Here is a 13,680-nt window from a genome sequence, read left to right as displayed (position 1 = left end):
TGGTATTTCCTTGGGTGCTGATGACCCTGACATAAGTCCCCCCAGAACAGACCCAGCTTGTGAGGTTGCCGCCTGTGGTCCGGATCCAGTAAACATGGACAGCAAACCTGAAGCTGGGGGTTCTTTAGGTAGGGCAGGCTTTTGAGGAGCAACTTCCGGTGTTGGTTCTTTTTGGACAGTTGCAGATTCCGGAGGAGGTTCCTTGGTTCCATCAGCATTGATGCTCTCAACTTGAGTGCCGTCTTTAGGAGTGTCTGTTACAGTCACGGTAGTATCTGTGGTCGGGGCAGGCTTGGGTTCAGTAGATTGAGGACTAGCTCCACTGAGCATTGACATTAGCCCTTTGCCTGGTGTTTCACTGGTACTGGCTGTTCCAGAGAGAAGGCCACCGAGAAATGTTGAAGACGGAGAAGGGCCTTGTTGTGGGCTTGGAGAACCGAACATGGAAAGGAGACCTTTAGTCAGGGGTTCGTTTGGAGGGGCTGTAGATGATGGCGCTGATTCAGTTGTTGTGCTTGCTTTCTGGGGTGGTGACGTGGGGCCACTGAACAAAGAAAACAAGCTTTTCATTGGCTGCTCAGTAGGTGCAGTGGTTCCAGAGCCAGAAGAGTCTGAAGCAGGCCCTGCTGGTGGTGGGGCTTGTGCGGGGCTCGGCCCACTAAACATGGAAAGTAAACCTTTGGCAGGACTTTCATTGGATGTTGATGAGATGCCCAGAATCCCCCCAAGTATAGAGCTAGCTGGCGGCTGAGTTTGTGGTTGGGCGTCCGCTGGACTTGGTCCACTGAACATTGACAGTAAACCTTTGGAAGGGGGTTCTGTTGGAGGAACAGATTCTGGAGCTGTGGAACCAGTTTGAGGTTGAGGTGGTTGGTCCGGCTGACCTAGCTGAGATGACTGTGTGCTCGGCACAGTAGGTGGAACAACATCCTGGGAAGGCCGCTGACGATTAGGCTGTGTTGGAGGCTGTGGAGAACTTGGTCCAGAAATCATGGAGAGGAACCCTGTAACAGTTGGCTCTGGTTGTGGAGGAGTTGGTTGGGATGTTGCTTGAGGTGTGGGTCCAGTTTGAGGTGCAGGTTGAGGGGGACTTGGTCCAGAAAACATGGAGAGGAACCCTTTAACAGTTGGCTCTGGTTGTGGAGGAGTTTGTTGGGAAGATGCCTGAGATGTGGGCCCAGTTTGAGGGGCAGGTTGGGGCGGACTTGGTCCAGAAAACATGGAAAGGAACCCTGTAACAGTTGGCTCTGGTTGTGGAGGAGTTGGTTGGGATGTTGCTTGAGGTGTGGGTCCAGTTGGAGGTGCAGGTTGAGGGGGACTTGGTCCGGAAAACATGGAGAGGAACCCTTTAACAGTTGGCTCTGGTTGTGGAGGGGTTGGTTGGGAAGGTGCCTGAGGTGTGGGCCCAGTTTGAGGGGCAGGTTGGGGCGGACTTGGTCCAGAAAACATGGAGAGGAACCCTTTAACAGTTGGCTCTGGTTGTGGAGGGGTTGGTTGGGAAGGTGCCTGAGGTGTGGGCCCACTTTGAGGGGCAGGTTGGGGCGGGCTTGGTCCAGAAAACATGGAGAAGAACCCTGTAACAGTTGGCTCCGGTTGTGGAGGAGTTGGTTGGGATGTTGCTTGAGGTGTGGGCCCAGTTTGAGGGGCAGGTTGGGGGGGACTTGGTCCAGAAAACATGGAGAGGAACCCTTTGATAGTGGGTTCTGGTTGAGGTGGTGTCGGTTGAGCAGCTGTTCCTGGTGGGTGTGTTTGATGTGAAGGCTGGGTTGGAGCGGCAGCCTGGGGTGGAGCCGGTTGGGAAGCAGATCCACCAAACAAGGACAACAGCCCAGAAACTGGAGATTCTTCTTTAGCTGCAGTAGTAGGTGTTGTTCCAGATAGCATGTCCCCAAGGGCTCCAAACAGCCCTCCAGCTGGTTTAGGTGGCTGCTCCTGATTGGTGTCTCCTGTTGGTGGCATCGTCTGTGATCTCCCAGGTGTTGGGACAGGGCCAGAAGTGGGAGGGAACACTTGGGACATGCTTTTACCTGGAAGTTGAGGGGCTTGACTTGGACTAAAACTATCTATCGTTTGTTGTTTCCGTATGCCTTTAGGTCTCGTCGATGGAGTCTCTGTAACACTGGGCTTTGGTTGCTGTGGAGGTGGAGGCTCTGAGCCAAACAGACTACCTATAGATCCAAAGATAGTGGAAACTCCAGAACCTTCTTTATTTGGGGGAGCACTGCCTGTTAAGCTGGCAGTGGAGCCTGTTAAGCTAGCAGTGGAGCCAGTCGTTTCTTGTCGTTTTGGCAGCGCCTGAGGGGTTTTGGTTGGCTCCGGTTTCGGCTCCTCTATACCTACCGCAGACTTGAAAAAGCTCATGAACCCAGCCTGTGGCTCAGGTGGTTTTTCCACAGGTTTCTCAACGGCATGCTGCGTCTGTGATTGCGCAAGAGATGCAGCTTTGTTTGGGGCGTTTGCTGACCCCACAGGACCTGGTGCGACAGTGGGTTGTGTTGGCGGGGCTGACTGTTGGGACATTGTCGCTTGCCTTGCGAGCCTAGGCTTCGATGATGCAGCCTGTGACTGAGCAATGGGCTCTCTCATTTCGGTTGGAGGTGTGGGTAGGATCCTAGGGGAGGCTGCAGCTGGCCGGTACATTTGTTGGGTTACGGTTTGAGGCTGAGTTGTAGCTGGGGGATCCTCCTTTATGATCTTTGACTTTAGACTCTGGAAACCTGATGAGAAAATACCCTTGGCTTGCTGGTCAACTGGGGTCTCAACCGCAGGTGATTTCCCTTGATCACGGGAGGTAACGGGAGATCTGAAACCAGCTGTTGCCTTGTTCGCGTCTGCTTCTGAGGTTTTGCCGACGAACGAGGAAATGAATGATGATATTTTCTTGACTTGCCGATTAGGCTGTTCCTCCCCAGGGCTTACTCTTTTCCTCCATTCCTCCTCCGACGTGTCATCCACATGCTTCACTTTGACCCCAGAGGATGAGCGGCGATGCTGGCGAGGCTGGTAGCAGTTGTACAAGCGCTGCTGGGCGGAGTCTGTGGTGGGGGTAGAGTTCAGTGAGATGGCAACCTTTTGAGCTAAAAGTGCTTTCAATTCCTGATTGTTCCAGTAAGGGCCTGCACGGTTACCGTTATGACAAGACAGATCCATAACCTCTGTGTAAGGATCCTGATACACATAGCCGGGTTGTCCTGAATCCATCCTGACTTTGTTGAGTCTATAATCAGAGAAATTCACAGGTTGCTCTCTCTGTGCGAGGAAGGAATTTTCAAACATCTGGGAAAAACGCTCCAGGTTTAAATTCATGATTTGATTTCCTTTTCTGTATGCAGCGGATAAATCCAGGGGTGCATTGAGGAGCTGTGGATCCCCCTGACCAGGAAGCCAGAGGAGCTCATCTTCATTGTACAGAGGAACTTTGAAGCCACACACTGTGACCATCTCGTTGCAGAGCCAAGCACTGGGGAACTTGTCAGACTGCGTCCCGTTTCCGCAGGACTCTCCCTCTGGGGCGCACGCGTACACATATTCCCCCGCTGTGTCTGTCAGGAGGGCGTAAATGTACTCGTGATCCGTGTAGACGAAATATCCGCAGTCGCCATCGTCGGCTGGCCACCACATTCCTTGCTCTAAGAGTGCAAGCCATTGCTGGTACCATTCGGTCTCTTCCAGGTACATGAAATCTTCCCTTTCTCCATTTACAGCTCGGGAATGGTTGAGATCACTTGGCCTTCTTAAATTATACTGGCTCTGATTGATCATTTCTTGCGACTGAAATTGTTGATCGCTTCCATAATGCCAATTAGCTGAATAAGAAAGGCTTGGAGCGTTCTCCTCATAATAACCCTCGTGATAGGTGACCCCATTGAGGCTGTAACAGCTGCAGTCGTTAAATGAGTGCCATTTGCCAAATCTAGGATTACATGGTTTGATACTCAAGTTTAACGCACTCCCTTCTTCTGATATGCATTGTGTATTGTGTCCCAAGTCATCAGTGCTGTTCCATAACTTTTTCTTGGCATAATGGTTGCTGTGACCGCCTCTGGATGCAGCAAGTTGGTGAGGTTCCGTCTGCTCTGGGTTGTAGTTGATTTCCTGCCATGTTTGCGGCGGACCGTATTGTTGCTGGCCGCTGATATTTGTGGGGCTCCAGTGAGGAGAAGAGCCCTGATACAACGCAGTGTCAGACTGGTGTCCGTACACCAGATCGTCTGGTCGATGAGAAGGCTGTTGTTCGTTCTGAAACTGCTGCCATAGACTAGATTCTTGGATCCACTGATTTTCATCGTAACTAGAATGGATCCCGTACGAGGTCATTGGAGTTTGGCCTCCATCTGGCCCAGTCACTGCATACAACGACTGATCACTTCCACTAAGATATTGTTGGGATGGCATCATTGTAGGGTTTTGGTATCCATGTAAAAGAGGATACATGCTCTCTGTGCTATACGCGGAAGGCATTGGATGAAGTGCTGGGAGAGACCCATAATAACACGACTGTGATAAATCTCCTGTGCTGCTTGAAGTGTAAGGAGCTCTATTCTGAAGAGACCTCACAAAAGTTGTCGGAGTTCTCAAGTCTAAACTCTCCATGTTGAAAGGGGCAGGGACACCGGCCATCACATGACTGACTTCATGACTTGCAGCAAAATGATGTATATCGCCTTGCCCAGTGTTGGACATCACTGGAAGCGAACCTGGGGTGCTAATAGTATGTACAGGCCACTGTTCTGGATTTTGAACAATAGTTTCTGCCTGCTTCTGTATGGTGGGCTCCTCTGTTGTATTCCTGTTGAAGATTCCTGAGAGAAACCCTTTTTGCTGAGTAGGTGGCTTGTCTTCAACATGATGCGTCGCATGGGTAGATTGTTGTGAAGGTGTAAGTGTAGATAGAGGAGTTATCTGGGAAATCGGCCTGGCTGTTGTGATGGTGTTTTCTCTCTCTTGCTGTGTTTGCATGGGAGGTGGGGATTGGCTGGTCGTTTCAACAGTCTCAGAAGACTTTGTTAATTTGCTGAACAGACCTGAGAGCACTCCAGTCTGGCCTGTTGTTTCTTGCTGTGTCTGAGGTGCATAACTCTGGGATGATGGCATTTGCGGCCTGATTTCGTGGCCTATCGGGGTCTGCTGTTTCTGAGGCACATTGTCTGAGGAGGATTTAAATATCCCAGAAAGTAGACCACCAGGTTGACTAGGCCTCTGTGATGAAGCGTCTGTTTGTTGAATCTGGCCTTGAACTGACATGCTCTGCCTTCCCTGAAACTGCTGGCTATGAGACGTTCTGTGTTGTTGCTGTGTAGACGGGGGCTGCTGGTTTGACACGTTGTCTGCAGAGTTAAACTTTAAAAGTCCAGATAAAAGGCCGCCTTGTTGAGAAGGAGACCTCAGTGGGACGGTTTGTTGTCTTGAAAAGCCTGGCTTATTTGCCTGCGCTTGTTGGTTAGCTAGTTCACTTGGGGATCTTGCTCTGAGGGGGGGTCCACGGTTTTGTCCCTGAATATTCTGTTGATTGATCCTAGGCTGATTGGGACCACTTATAGGTGGCTGGTTCGGGGGTTGAGAGACTTGACTGCTTGAAACGTTGTCAGAGGAAGCAAATTTAAACAACCCTGACAGTAGACCCCCTTGTTGCGGAGGGGGTTGCTGGGATGGGGCTGGTTGATGATGATGACGATTGGGGTGAACACCAGGTTGATTGCTAAGGGAAGTCTGCGGGGTTGGGTTTCCAGATAAGTCGCTAGCAGAGCCAAATTTCAGTAGCCCGGACAACAGGCCTCCTTGTTGGGGTTGGCTAGAACCGACACGTGATGCATCTTCTGTGGAGGTTGTTTTGAAAAGACCAGTCAAAAACCCTTGAGATTCAGGCGGAGGTGCCGCCACCGGTGTTGGGTTTGGAGACTGTTGTTGATGTGGCCCAGGGGGCATCTGGGACTGTTGAGGCCTATGTTGACCACTGGGAATATTTGGGTTTGAGCCATATAGAGCTGGAGGGGTGTTCTGATGCGAGGAAGTGTGCACGTTCTCATTTGAAGCTGGTCTGAACAGGCCGGAGAACCACCCCGTCTCTGGGTTCCCCTGTGGCTGTGTTCCGGGGACCGTGCCCACGCCACCCTGGTTCTGCGGCTGAGGGTTCGACGTCCCTTGAGTCATGCCTGACGTTGACGGGGCTTCAGGATGTATGTGCATCGGTTGCTGTGTGCTTTTGGAGGCATTGACATCTTCGCCAGAGGCAAATTTAAGAAAGCCGGACAAAATTCCTCCCTCTGGTTTCGGAGGTTGCTGGGACGAGACATTTTCAGAAGAGAGGAAAGGTAGTTTTATCTTACTTCCAACCGAGGGATCCTCTATTGGCTTCTCATACCTAACATCTTCTGCCGACCGAAACACTGGATACGCCGTCACGGGTGGGGGTCCTTGAGGGGGGACCGGGGCAACCGAGGCAACTGGGGTAATTAATGAGCTTAAAGACTTTCTGAAAGGGCTGAAAAAACCTGAATTCACTTGTTCCGTTTGTCCAATGGGCTTCCCAACCGCAGAGGTTGGCACGTTTCCTGGCGGTCCTGCTACATTGTGAGGAGTGTCGTGCACAGTTCTTCCTTGAGTGTCGACTGGTTTATTTAGCGATGCACCCCTGGCTTTGTCAATTCTTCCTCCCCGTCCTCCACCGGTCGCCAACGAATCACCTGGCTGCACATATTTCTCATCCCAGTGAGCATGTCCCTTGGGATTCCTTCCAGTGCCACCCCTGCCAGATGATGTTTTAACCCCAGTGGAATTCATTCCCTCATCCCCCGAGAACAACTTTAAAGGGTTGATTTTCCCCAAAACCGATTGGCCGTCAGGGGTTTGATGCTTGACTGAAAACTCTTGGCCGCGTGAGCCGTTCTGACTCTCTGTTCCGATGCCCGTGCTCGTCTGACGATGGTCTTGCGTCTTGGCTTCAGACTGAGGGAGAGGCGGCTGATTAAACCCAAATATTTTGTCAGGGGCGGGTTCCACAGGGGACACGACGGCCACGGGTGGGGTATTGGCGGATTTTGGGATAAAGGAAAAAAGCTTCGATATTCCAGACTGAGGAGGGGCTGGAGATGGCGCCTCTTTCATTTGAGTGGGTAAAGAACCGGGCGGCTTAGGGGCCAAACTCACTTTGTCAGTGAAGGAACTGAATAGGGAAGTGACGGCATTCTTCACCCCGGATATCCCTTGATCAGGTGGCGCCTGAGTTTGACCCTCTCCCTTCGAGGTGCTACTGGGGTCTTCCCCAACCGACTCCGTTCTCACGCTGCCCTGAGACGACAGCCTGGACTTGCTCGGCTTCGGAAGGGATCCGTACCTGCTGATCTCCTCTTCTTTCTCCGCCAAGTACTCAGACACAGTTTCCACCAAACACTGGAGCTCGTCCATGGGGTCGACGTACTCTTCACTCGGCTCTTCCACCGGAGACAGCATGGCCTCTTGATCCCACCTGCCCATCTTCCCGCCCTTCTTCTCGCGAAAACCCAGGGACTTCTCTGCGTTAGAGGAGGCGTGTCTGCCACGGACCCTTCCACTCTCGGAGTAAATAGCCTCCGCAAGAGAGGTTATCTCCTGCAGCTCCTCTTCCTGCCCCACGGGGTAGGGCAGCTCCTCTTCCGACCCCACGGGGTAGGGCAGCTCCTCGGAACCATCGTAGTCGTACTCAAAACCCGCCCTCAGTCTGGCCGCCTCCTCCTCCTGGAAAGCCACGTAGTTCTCCAGCGTGTTCTCCAGCTTGTTCTTCGCCCACATCCTCGTCTTGTACAGCAGCCCGTTCTTGTACGGCTTCAGGCACGGCGTCATCAGCTCCTCCTCCTCCTCCAGGTCGGCCACCTGCCGCAGCACCAGCTCTCCCCTCTTCCGGCGGAGGAGCGCCAGGTCGGGGAGGGGGAAAGCTTCGTCTGCCGGGTCGTCCGCGCCTCTGAAGGCCAAACCTCCCGAGTCTCTGATCCTCTTCTTCCTCCGTCGATCGATGGTGTCATAGCTCTCCGGGTAGGTGGCAGGTGTCACGGCAGGGTGCTTAGCGCTTTGGCAGACAGTGCTGCCTGAGGGCACTGGACGGCCCCTCCCTGCAAGGCGGTGAACACCGTCATCCTCCCGGTCCAGGAACTCACTCAGCTGGCTTCTACCCTGCACTTTGTATTTGCTCTCCCAATCTTCCACGCCCATGCCGGAATCTACCGGAATTATTCTGACTCTGCCTCTCTGGTTTAAGGGTCTAATGTGAGCAGGGGAAGTCATGCAGTAAGGTAATGGGGGAGAGGAAGGGGTACGGGGGAAAAAAACAAGACAAAACAGAAAAGAAAAGAAGCAAACCGTTTCAAAGTAGAGAGACAGCAGAGAAAAGGGCATAAATGCCACATGAAAACGGCAGTGACAAAAGCAAATATTAGCGTTACATGCCATGCCAAGGAAATGCACAGTAACAATTGCATTTGGTGTGGAGCGTTGAGAAATTGTGTCTGTGTGTTTATGTGTGTGTCCCATTGGTTGGTTGTTGAATAGTGATGTATGAAAGGGATTAACTGTGAGATCCCCCAAAAGACCTGAAACAAAACTGTCATGCTACTGAATAAATTCACCAATAACAAGTATAATCTTTATCATTGAGAAAACCAACTGTCTTTTAAAATCTTTTTTTTTACTGACACTTCCTTTAGAACCAGGGTCCAGGGAAGGCTAAACAAAGTTCACAACATTAATGAATGTACAAAAAGTCCCAAGTTAACAAAGAAACAAGATCTACCAGTGTTTCCTGGACGGAATCCCACACCTCTTTTCTGATGCTATGGAATTATCCGGATCAGCTTCCTATCAGTCTTCACAGACAGATTTACAGCAATCTCTCTAAACCATGCACTCTCCACAACCATGCACAAGCGTAAAAGAGTCAATTCCATCTTGGAAAATATCCAAGATATCCAAGGCGGAGACCATTTCCACATTCAAAAAAACTAAAAGACTTCCTCTTAACATTCTTCAGTTATGCGTTAACAAATTAATCTTCCCACTGCTACACCTAAATTCAATTCTTGGTAAATTAACCACACAGAGAACAAACTACAGACTATAAAACAAGTTTGCAGCAACACTCACCCTTTTCAAAATGAGCAACTACAGGTAAGATATACAAGCAGATATTTAAATCACCAAAAGATTCCACAGCACATCAAGTAAGTAACTGGACCTAAAGCAAACAACACTTAAATACGTTTAACATGCTGACAAATGCAGGAGCCGCCCAAGCTTGTCCCCTTTCTTGGTGACGCAGCAGGATGATCAACAGACAGGCTGTGACACAGAGGGGAAAGTCCTTTCATACACAGAAGCACTCAGCCAAGTGTGACCGCTCTCCAGAGGAACTACTGCAATCTCTTTCCCTACACCATGTGTCAACAGTACGCATTCATTTTCGTTTTTGGCTGCACTGTGTTGGGTGTCATTGTGTTGGTGTGTTCTCCTGTGTGTGGTTGTGCGTGTGGGTGTGTTTATCTGTGTGTGATTGTGTGTGTCCATCTGTATGTGGGAGTCAGATGGCTGAGCGGTTAGGGAGTCGGACTCGTAATCTGAAGGTTACCGGTTCGATTCCCGGCTGTGCAAAATGACGTTGTGTCCTTGGGCAAGGCACTTCACCCTACTTGCCTCGGGGGGAATGTCCCTGTACTTACTGTAAGTCGCTCTGGATAAGAGCGTCTGCTAAATGACTAAATGTAAATGTATGTGGTTGTGTGTGTGTGAGTCCATTCCAGTGTGATTGAGTGTGTATGTGTGATTCCATTCATGTGTGGTTGTCTGTTTTGCCGTGTGCGTACCTGTTCCCTCGATGCTCCCCCATCTCGAAGCTGTGCATGGAGTCAGCGCAAGAGTCTGCGTGGCTCCGAGGGCCGGGGCCCAGGGGGTACTGGTGCACGGAAGAGTTGGGCTGGGCGGTGGTGTGGTAACGAGGGGGCAGGCTGTTACTGGTCTCACTGCGGTAATCGCTGTCCCTGTCATCCAGGTCATCTGTCAGAGCTGGGGAGTGGACAAGAGGTCATGTGACTTAACGTCCTGCTTACACACCTCAGCTGCTTTACATACTAGCTCAAATCATCCACAATCAAATCAAAAATATTTGTAGAGCTCTTTTTTTTACAACACAGAGGGTTTCACATGCACCCATAGAACTGCACCTTAACCAACCCATGCCCTCAAGGGTCAACGATTTATGCATGAGACTTGGAAAGATGTCAAAAACAAATGATCAACTTGGGGGGGGGGTTATGGACACGCAGTCCCATTGTTTGAGTGTACATAAAAATAAAAAGGGGATTCACAAACACTGGGTTTGGGAAAGGTCAGGTAAGAGGTAGGATCAGAGGTCATGGGTCATGCGCTGTCTAGCCGTTGAGACCGTGATCATGCCAGAAGGAACGTGCAGAGGAGAACGAAGCCAATCAGAAAGTGTCTGTGCGGTTAACGACTATCCCGTGAGGGGAGGAGGGGCTCGTTCCGATAGGAAAACGGTGTGACTGCTCGGTGTCTGCGACTGAAACGAGACGGGTTCTGGCGGCCGGCCAGCCAGCCAGCCCGCGGGACCTGCCTGCCTGCCGGAGAGGACAGAACTTACAGCGCCAGACTGATAAGTGAGAGGCGACTGGGGAGAAATTTTGATTCCCCTGATGTCTCCAAAACCAGACAGCGGGAGGGGGAAGAACGAGATGTCAAGGTGACACCTGAGGATGAGAGGGATGGCTGCGCACGGCTCGTGCAGCCAAGCCGTTTCCCCTTGACCAGTGCTTCCTGATGTCCTAATAACTACATGTATATAAAATTATATACACAAAATATTCCAGTTTTCGCCCTTATTCGGAAAAATACCATTATTACACATCTGTTTACATGGGTAAAGATTTTTTTTTTTACACATTTTTCCATTAATATGCATATGTTAATATGTGTGTGTGTGTGTGTGGGGGGGGGGGGGGGGGGGGGGGGGAAGGCGGTATGTCAATTCGATGCATAACATTCCTTTTTTCTTCCTTTCCTGACTGAAGCTTGGATTTTTCCAGAACATGCAGAAAGCACTAAGGATAGGCCAAGGGAAAGCTTTAGGAAAGAGGGTTCGGTCACAACAGTGTTTAACATACTCTGTGAGTCAGCCCATCCGAAATAGTTGCCTGGTGAAAGCGTAGACATTAGCAGAGAAGCACATTGGCAGTTTAGACAAAGTGAACAAGACAGTGAACGATTGGGAGATTAGCAAGACGTTAGACACACAAACAATCACAATGAAACGGCATTCAGAAGCATGCATGGACATGGAACATCTCTATCTGTGTGTGTCAGTTTATCATCCAAGCGTACTCAATATGAACTTGTGTGTGGTAGGTCAGGTTCACATAAACCTAAGGCTATATTAACAGCGACGGGCTCCCACGAAGCCAGGATTGGCCCACTGGTGCCATCTAGTGAGAGGTTGTGGATGTCAAACTCACAGCACTGGGAGGGAGCAAACGGAAGAGGGCGACCATGGACCTCGTCCTGGGAGAGAGGAAGAGGAGGAGGAAGAGGGAGGAGGGAGGAGGAGAATGAAGAGATGGAGGAGAATGAAGAGATGGAGGAGGAGATGGAGGAGGAGGAGGAGAATGAAGAGATGTAGGAGGAGGAGGAAGAGGAGAATGAAGAGATGGAGGAGGAGGAGGAAGAGGAGGAAGAGGAGAATGAAGAGATGGAGGAGGAGGAGGTAGAGGAGAAAGAGAATGAAGAGATCGAGGAGGAAGCGGAGATAGAAGAGGAAGTGGAGAAGGGCATAGGAGAAAGAAACAGCAGTTAAGTCATTTGACCATCATCATCATCGTACAATTACGGAGTCTAATATGAAATGTGAAATCTTTCCACCACCACTACCAAGACTATAATCGGACCATGATCGTGTACTAGCAAGCTTCTTGCATGCACAAAGTCAAGTCAAATGTATTTATAAAGCACATTTAAAAACAACTTATGTCGACCAAAGTGCTGTACAGTCAAAACATATAACCAACTAGACATATTTATAGGACATGACAAACATAAACCAAAATTCCTACCCAATTGCAGACTCAAATGATAAAGAAAAAAGATAGATCTTGAGGTAGGATTTAAAAACGTTGCTCCTAGTCGACGACCTAATATATAAAGGTAGGCTGTTCCACAACTTTGGAGCAGCAACAGAAGAAGAGTTGGTCCTTCAGTTGAAGAGTTCTAGAACACCTCATGTCCAGTACGACAACAAAAGCCCACGGGACTGACTACCACTCATATCACACATGCAAAGCAGACTGTACTGTAGCAAAACCAGTTTCCCAGTCCAATGCAAACGTGTGGTGAAGAAAGAGATCACATGGTTTTAGCCCTGTACATCCTCAACAGTGCTTTTCGTAGCCAAATGACAGGTGTTCTTATATTACATTAAAATGTGTTTCCTGCATAGCTGATGGATCACTGTTCATTTTCTAATGTATCCCTTAGCCTCTCTCTGTTGGAATGTTCAGAAAACACGCGGAAGAAATTTAATATCTTCTTCTTTTTAAAGTGAAGCCTAACACTTTCATGTACCAAAATCCCCCAACACGGCAGGCACGAGTTCTCTGGTAGTTACGAAGAACAGCCCTGAAACCTAACATCTTGCAGCCACAAAGCACCAGAGTTCGGGCGAGACAGACGTATCGGTGCGATGGAGGCAAATCGGCTGGATCTCTGGAGGTTCCTACCTCGTCGTGGATCCCCATGGTGTTGATGTGATCCAGCTTGCGGGTCCAATACTGAGCCTCATCCTCTGGGATATCTGGGCGAGACATACACACAAACAAACACAGAGAGAGAGAGAGAGAGAGAGAGAGAGAGAGAGAGAGAGGTGTGACTGGAGAGCCTATGCCTCTCCAAACCGCCCATACCATGGATCCTACGTATCCCATGATGTCATCATAAATTCATGCCTTTTGAATATATCATGAGACACTTAGGGGTGGAACATTAAAAATAGTTAGTTTCCCGGGGCCCGCTAAGAGTTGAGGGACTGGGAATTGGAGGGTTCAGACGTGGTAGAGTCATCCTTGAGACACACAGGGTTCAGACGTGGTAGAGTCATCCTTGAGACACACAGGGTTCAGACGTGGTAGAGTCATCCTTGAGACACACAGGGTTCAGACGTGGTAGAGTCATCCCTTTGTCAGAAATATTAATCTATCAAGCATTGCACAGTCAGTCGGTGAACAAGTTAAGAAAGCTTGATTGCTGACAGCCGGCCCACAAGGAGACAAAACATCACACGCCATGGTGATACAAAGCGTGTTCGCTAGCATGTTGTGCTAGCTACCCACCATGCAAATGTCCCATGGCTCTTCTTTCATTGGCTCCCTTGCATAGACCTGGCACGCGTGTTGGCGTGTTTGCGTGTGAGTGCGTGTTTGCGCTCTCTGACCCCTCCAAGCTTGACCACATGATTAACATCTTTTATGGCCCCTCCAGTAAGATAGTGGTCAGCCCAGGTCCCCTTGTTTACGTAGTCCCAGTGTTACCCAGAGTGCACATTTGGGCGTGGGCCTCTCTGCACACACAAAGCTAAACAGTCAGGTGGCTGAGCGGTGAGGGAATCGGGCTAGTAATCCGAAGGTTGCCAGTTCGATTCCCAGTCATGCCAACTGA

At 50.1% G+C, this 13,680-nt stretch overlaps 1 protein-coding gene across 1 annotated transcript in view; it reads right to left on the bottom strand.

The window, feature by feature from the left end:
- Positions 1-13,680, bottom strand: part of unc13bb (unc-13 homolog Bb (C. elegans)) — a 65,343-nt gene that overhangs the window by 36,387 nt on the left and 15,276 nt on the right. The window contains 3 exon segments of the mRNA XM_067258006.1: positions 9,828-10,026; positions 11,490-11,535; positions 12,747-12,820. Coding sequence (XP_067114107.1) covers positions 9,828-10,026; positions 11,490-11,535; positions 12,747-12,820 — 319 coding nt within the window.

Source organism: Osmerus mordax, chromosome 20 (genome assembly GCF_038355195.1).
Source record: "Osmerus mordax isolate fOsmMor3 chromosome 20, fOsmMor3.pri, whole genome shotgun sequence".
In the NCBI taxonomy this organism is placed as follows: domain Eukaryota; kingdom Metazoa; phylum Chordata; class Actinopteri; order Osmeriformes; family Osmeridae; genus Osmerus; species Osmerus mordax.
The sequence above is the reverse complement of the archived record's forward strand: the minus strand, read 5'-3'. Positions and strand labels throughout refer to the sequence as shown.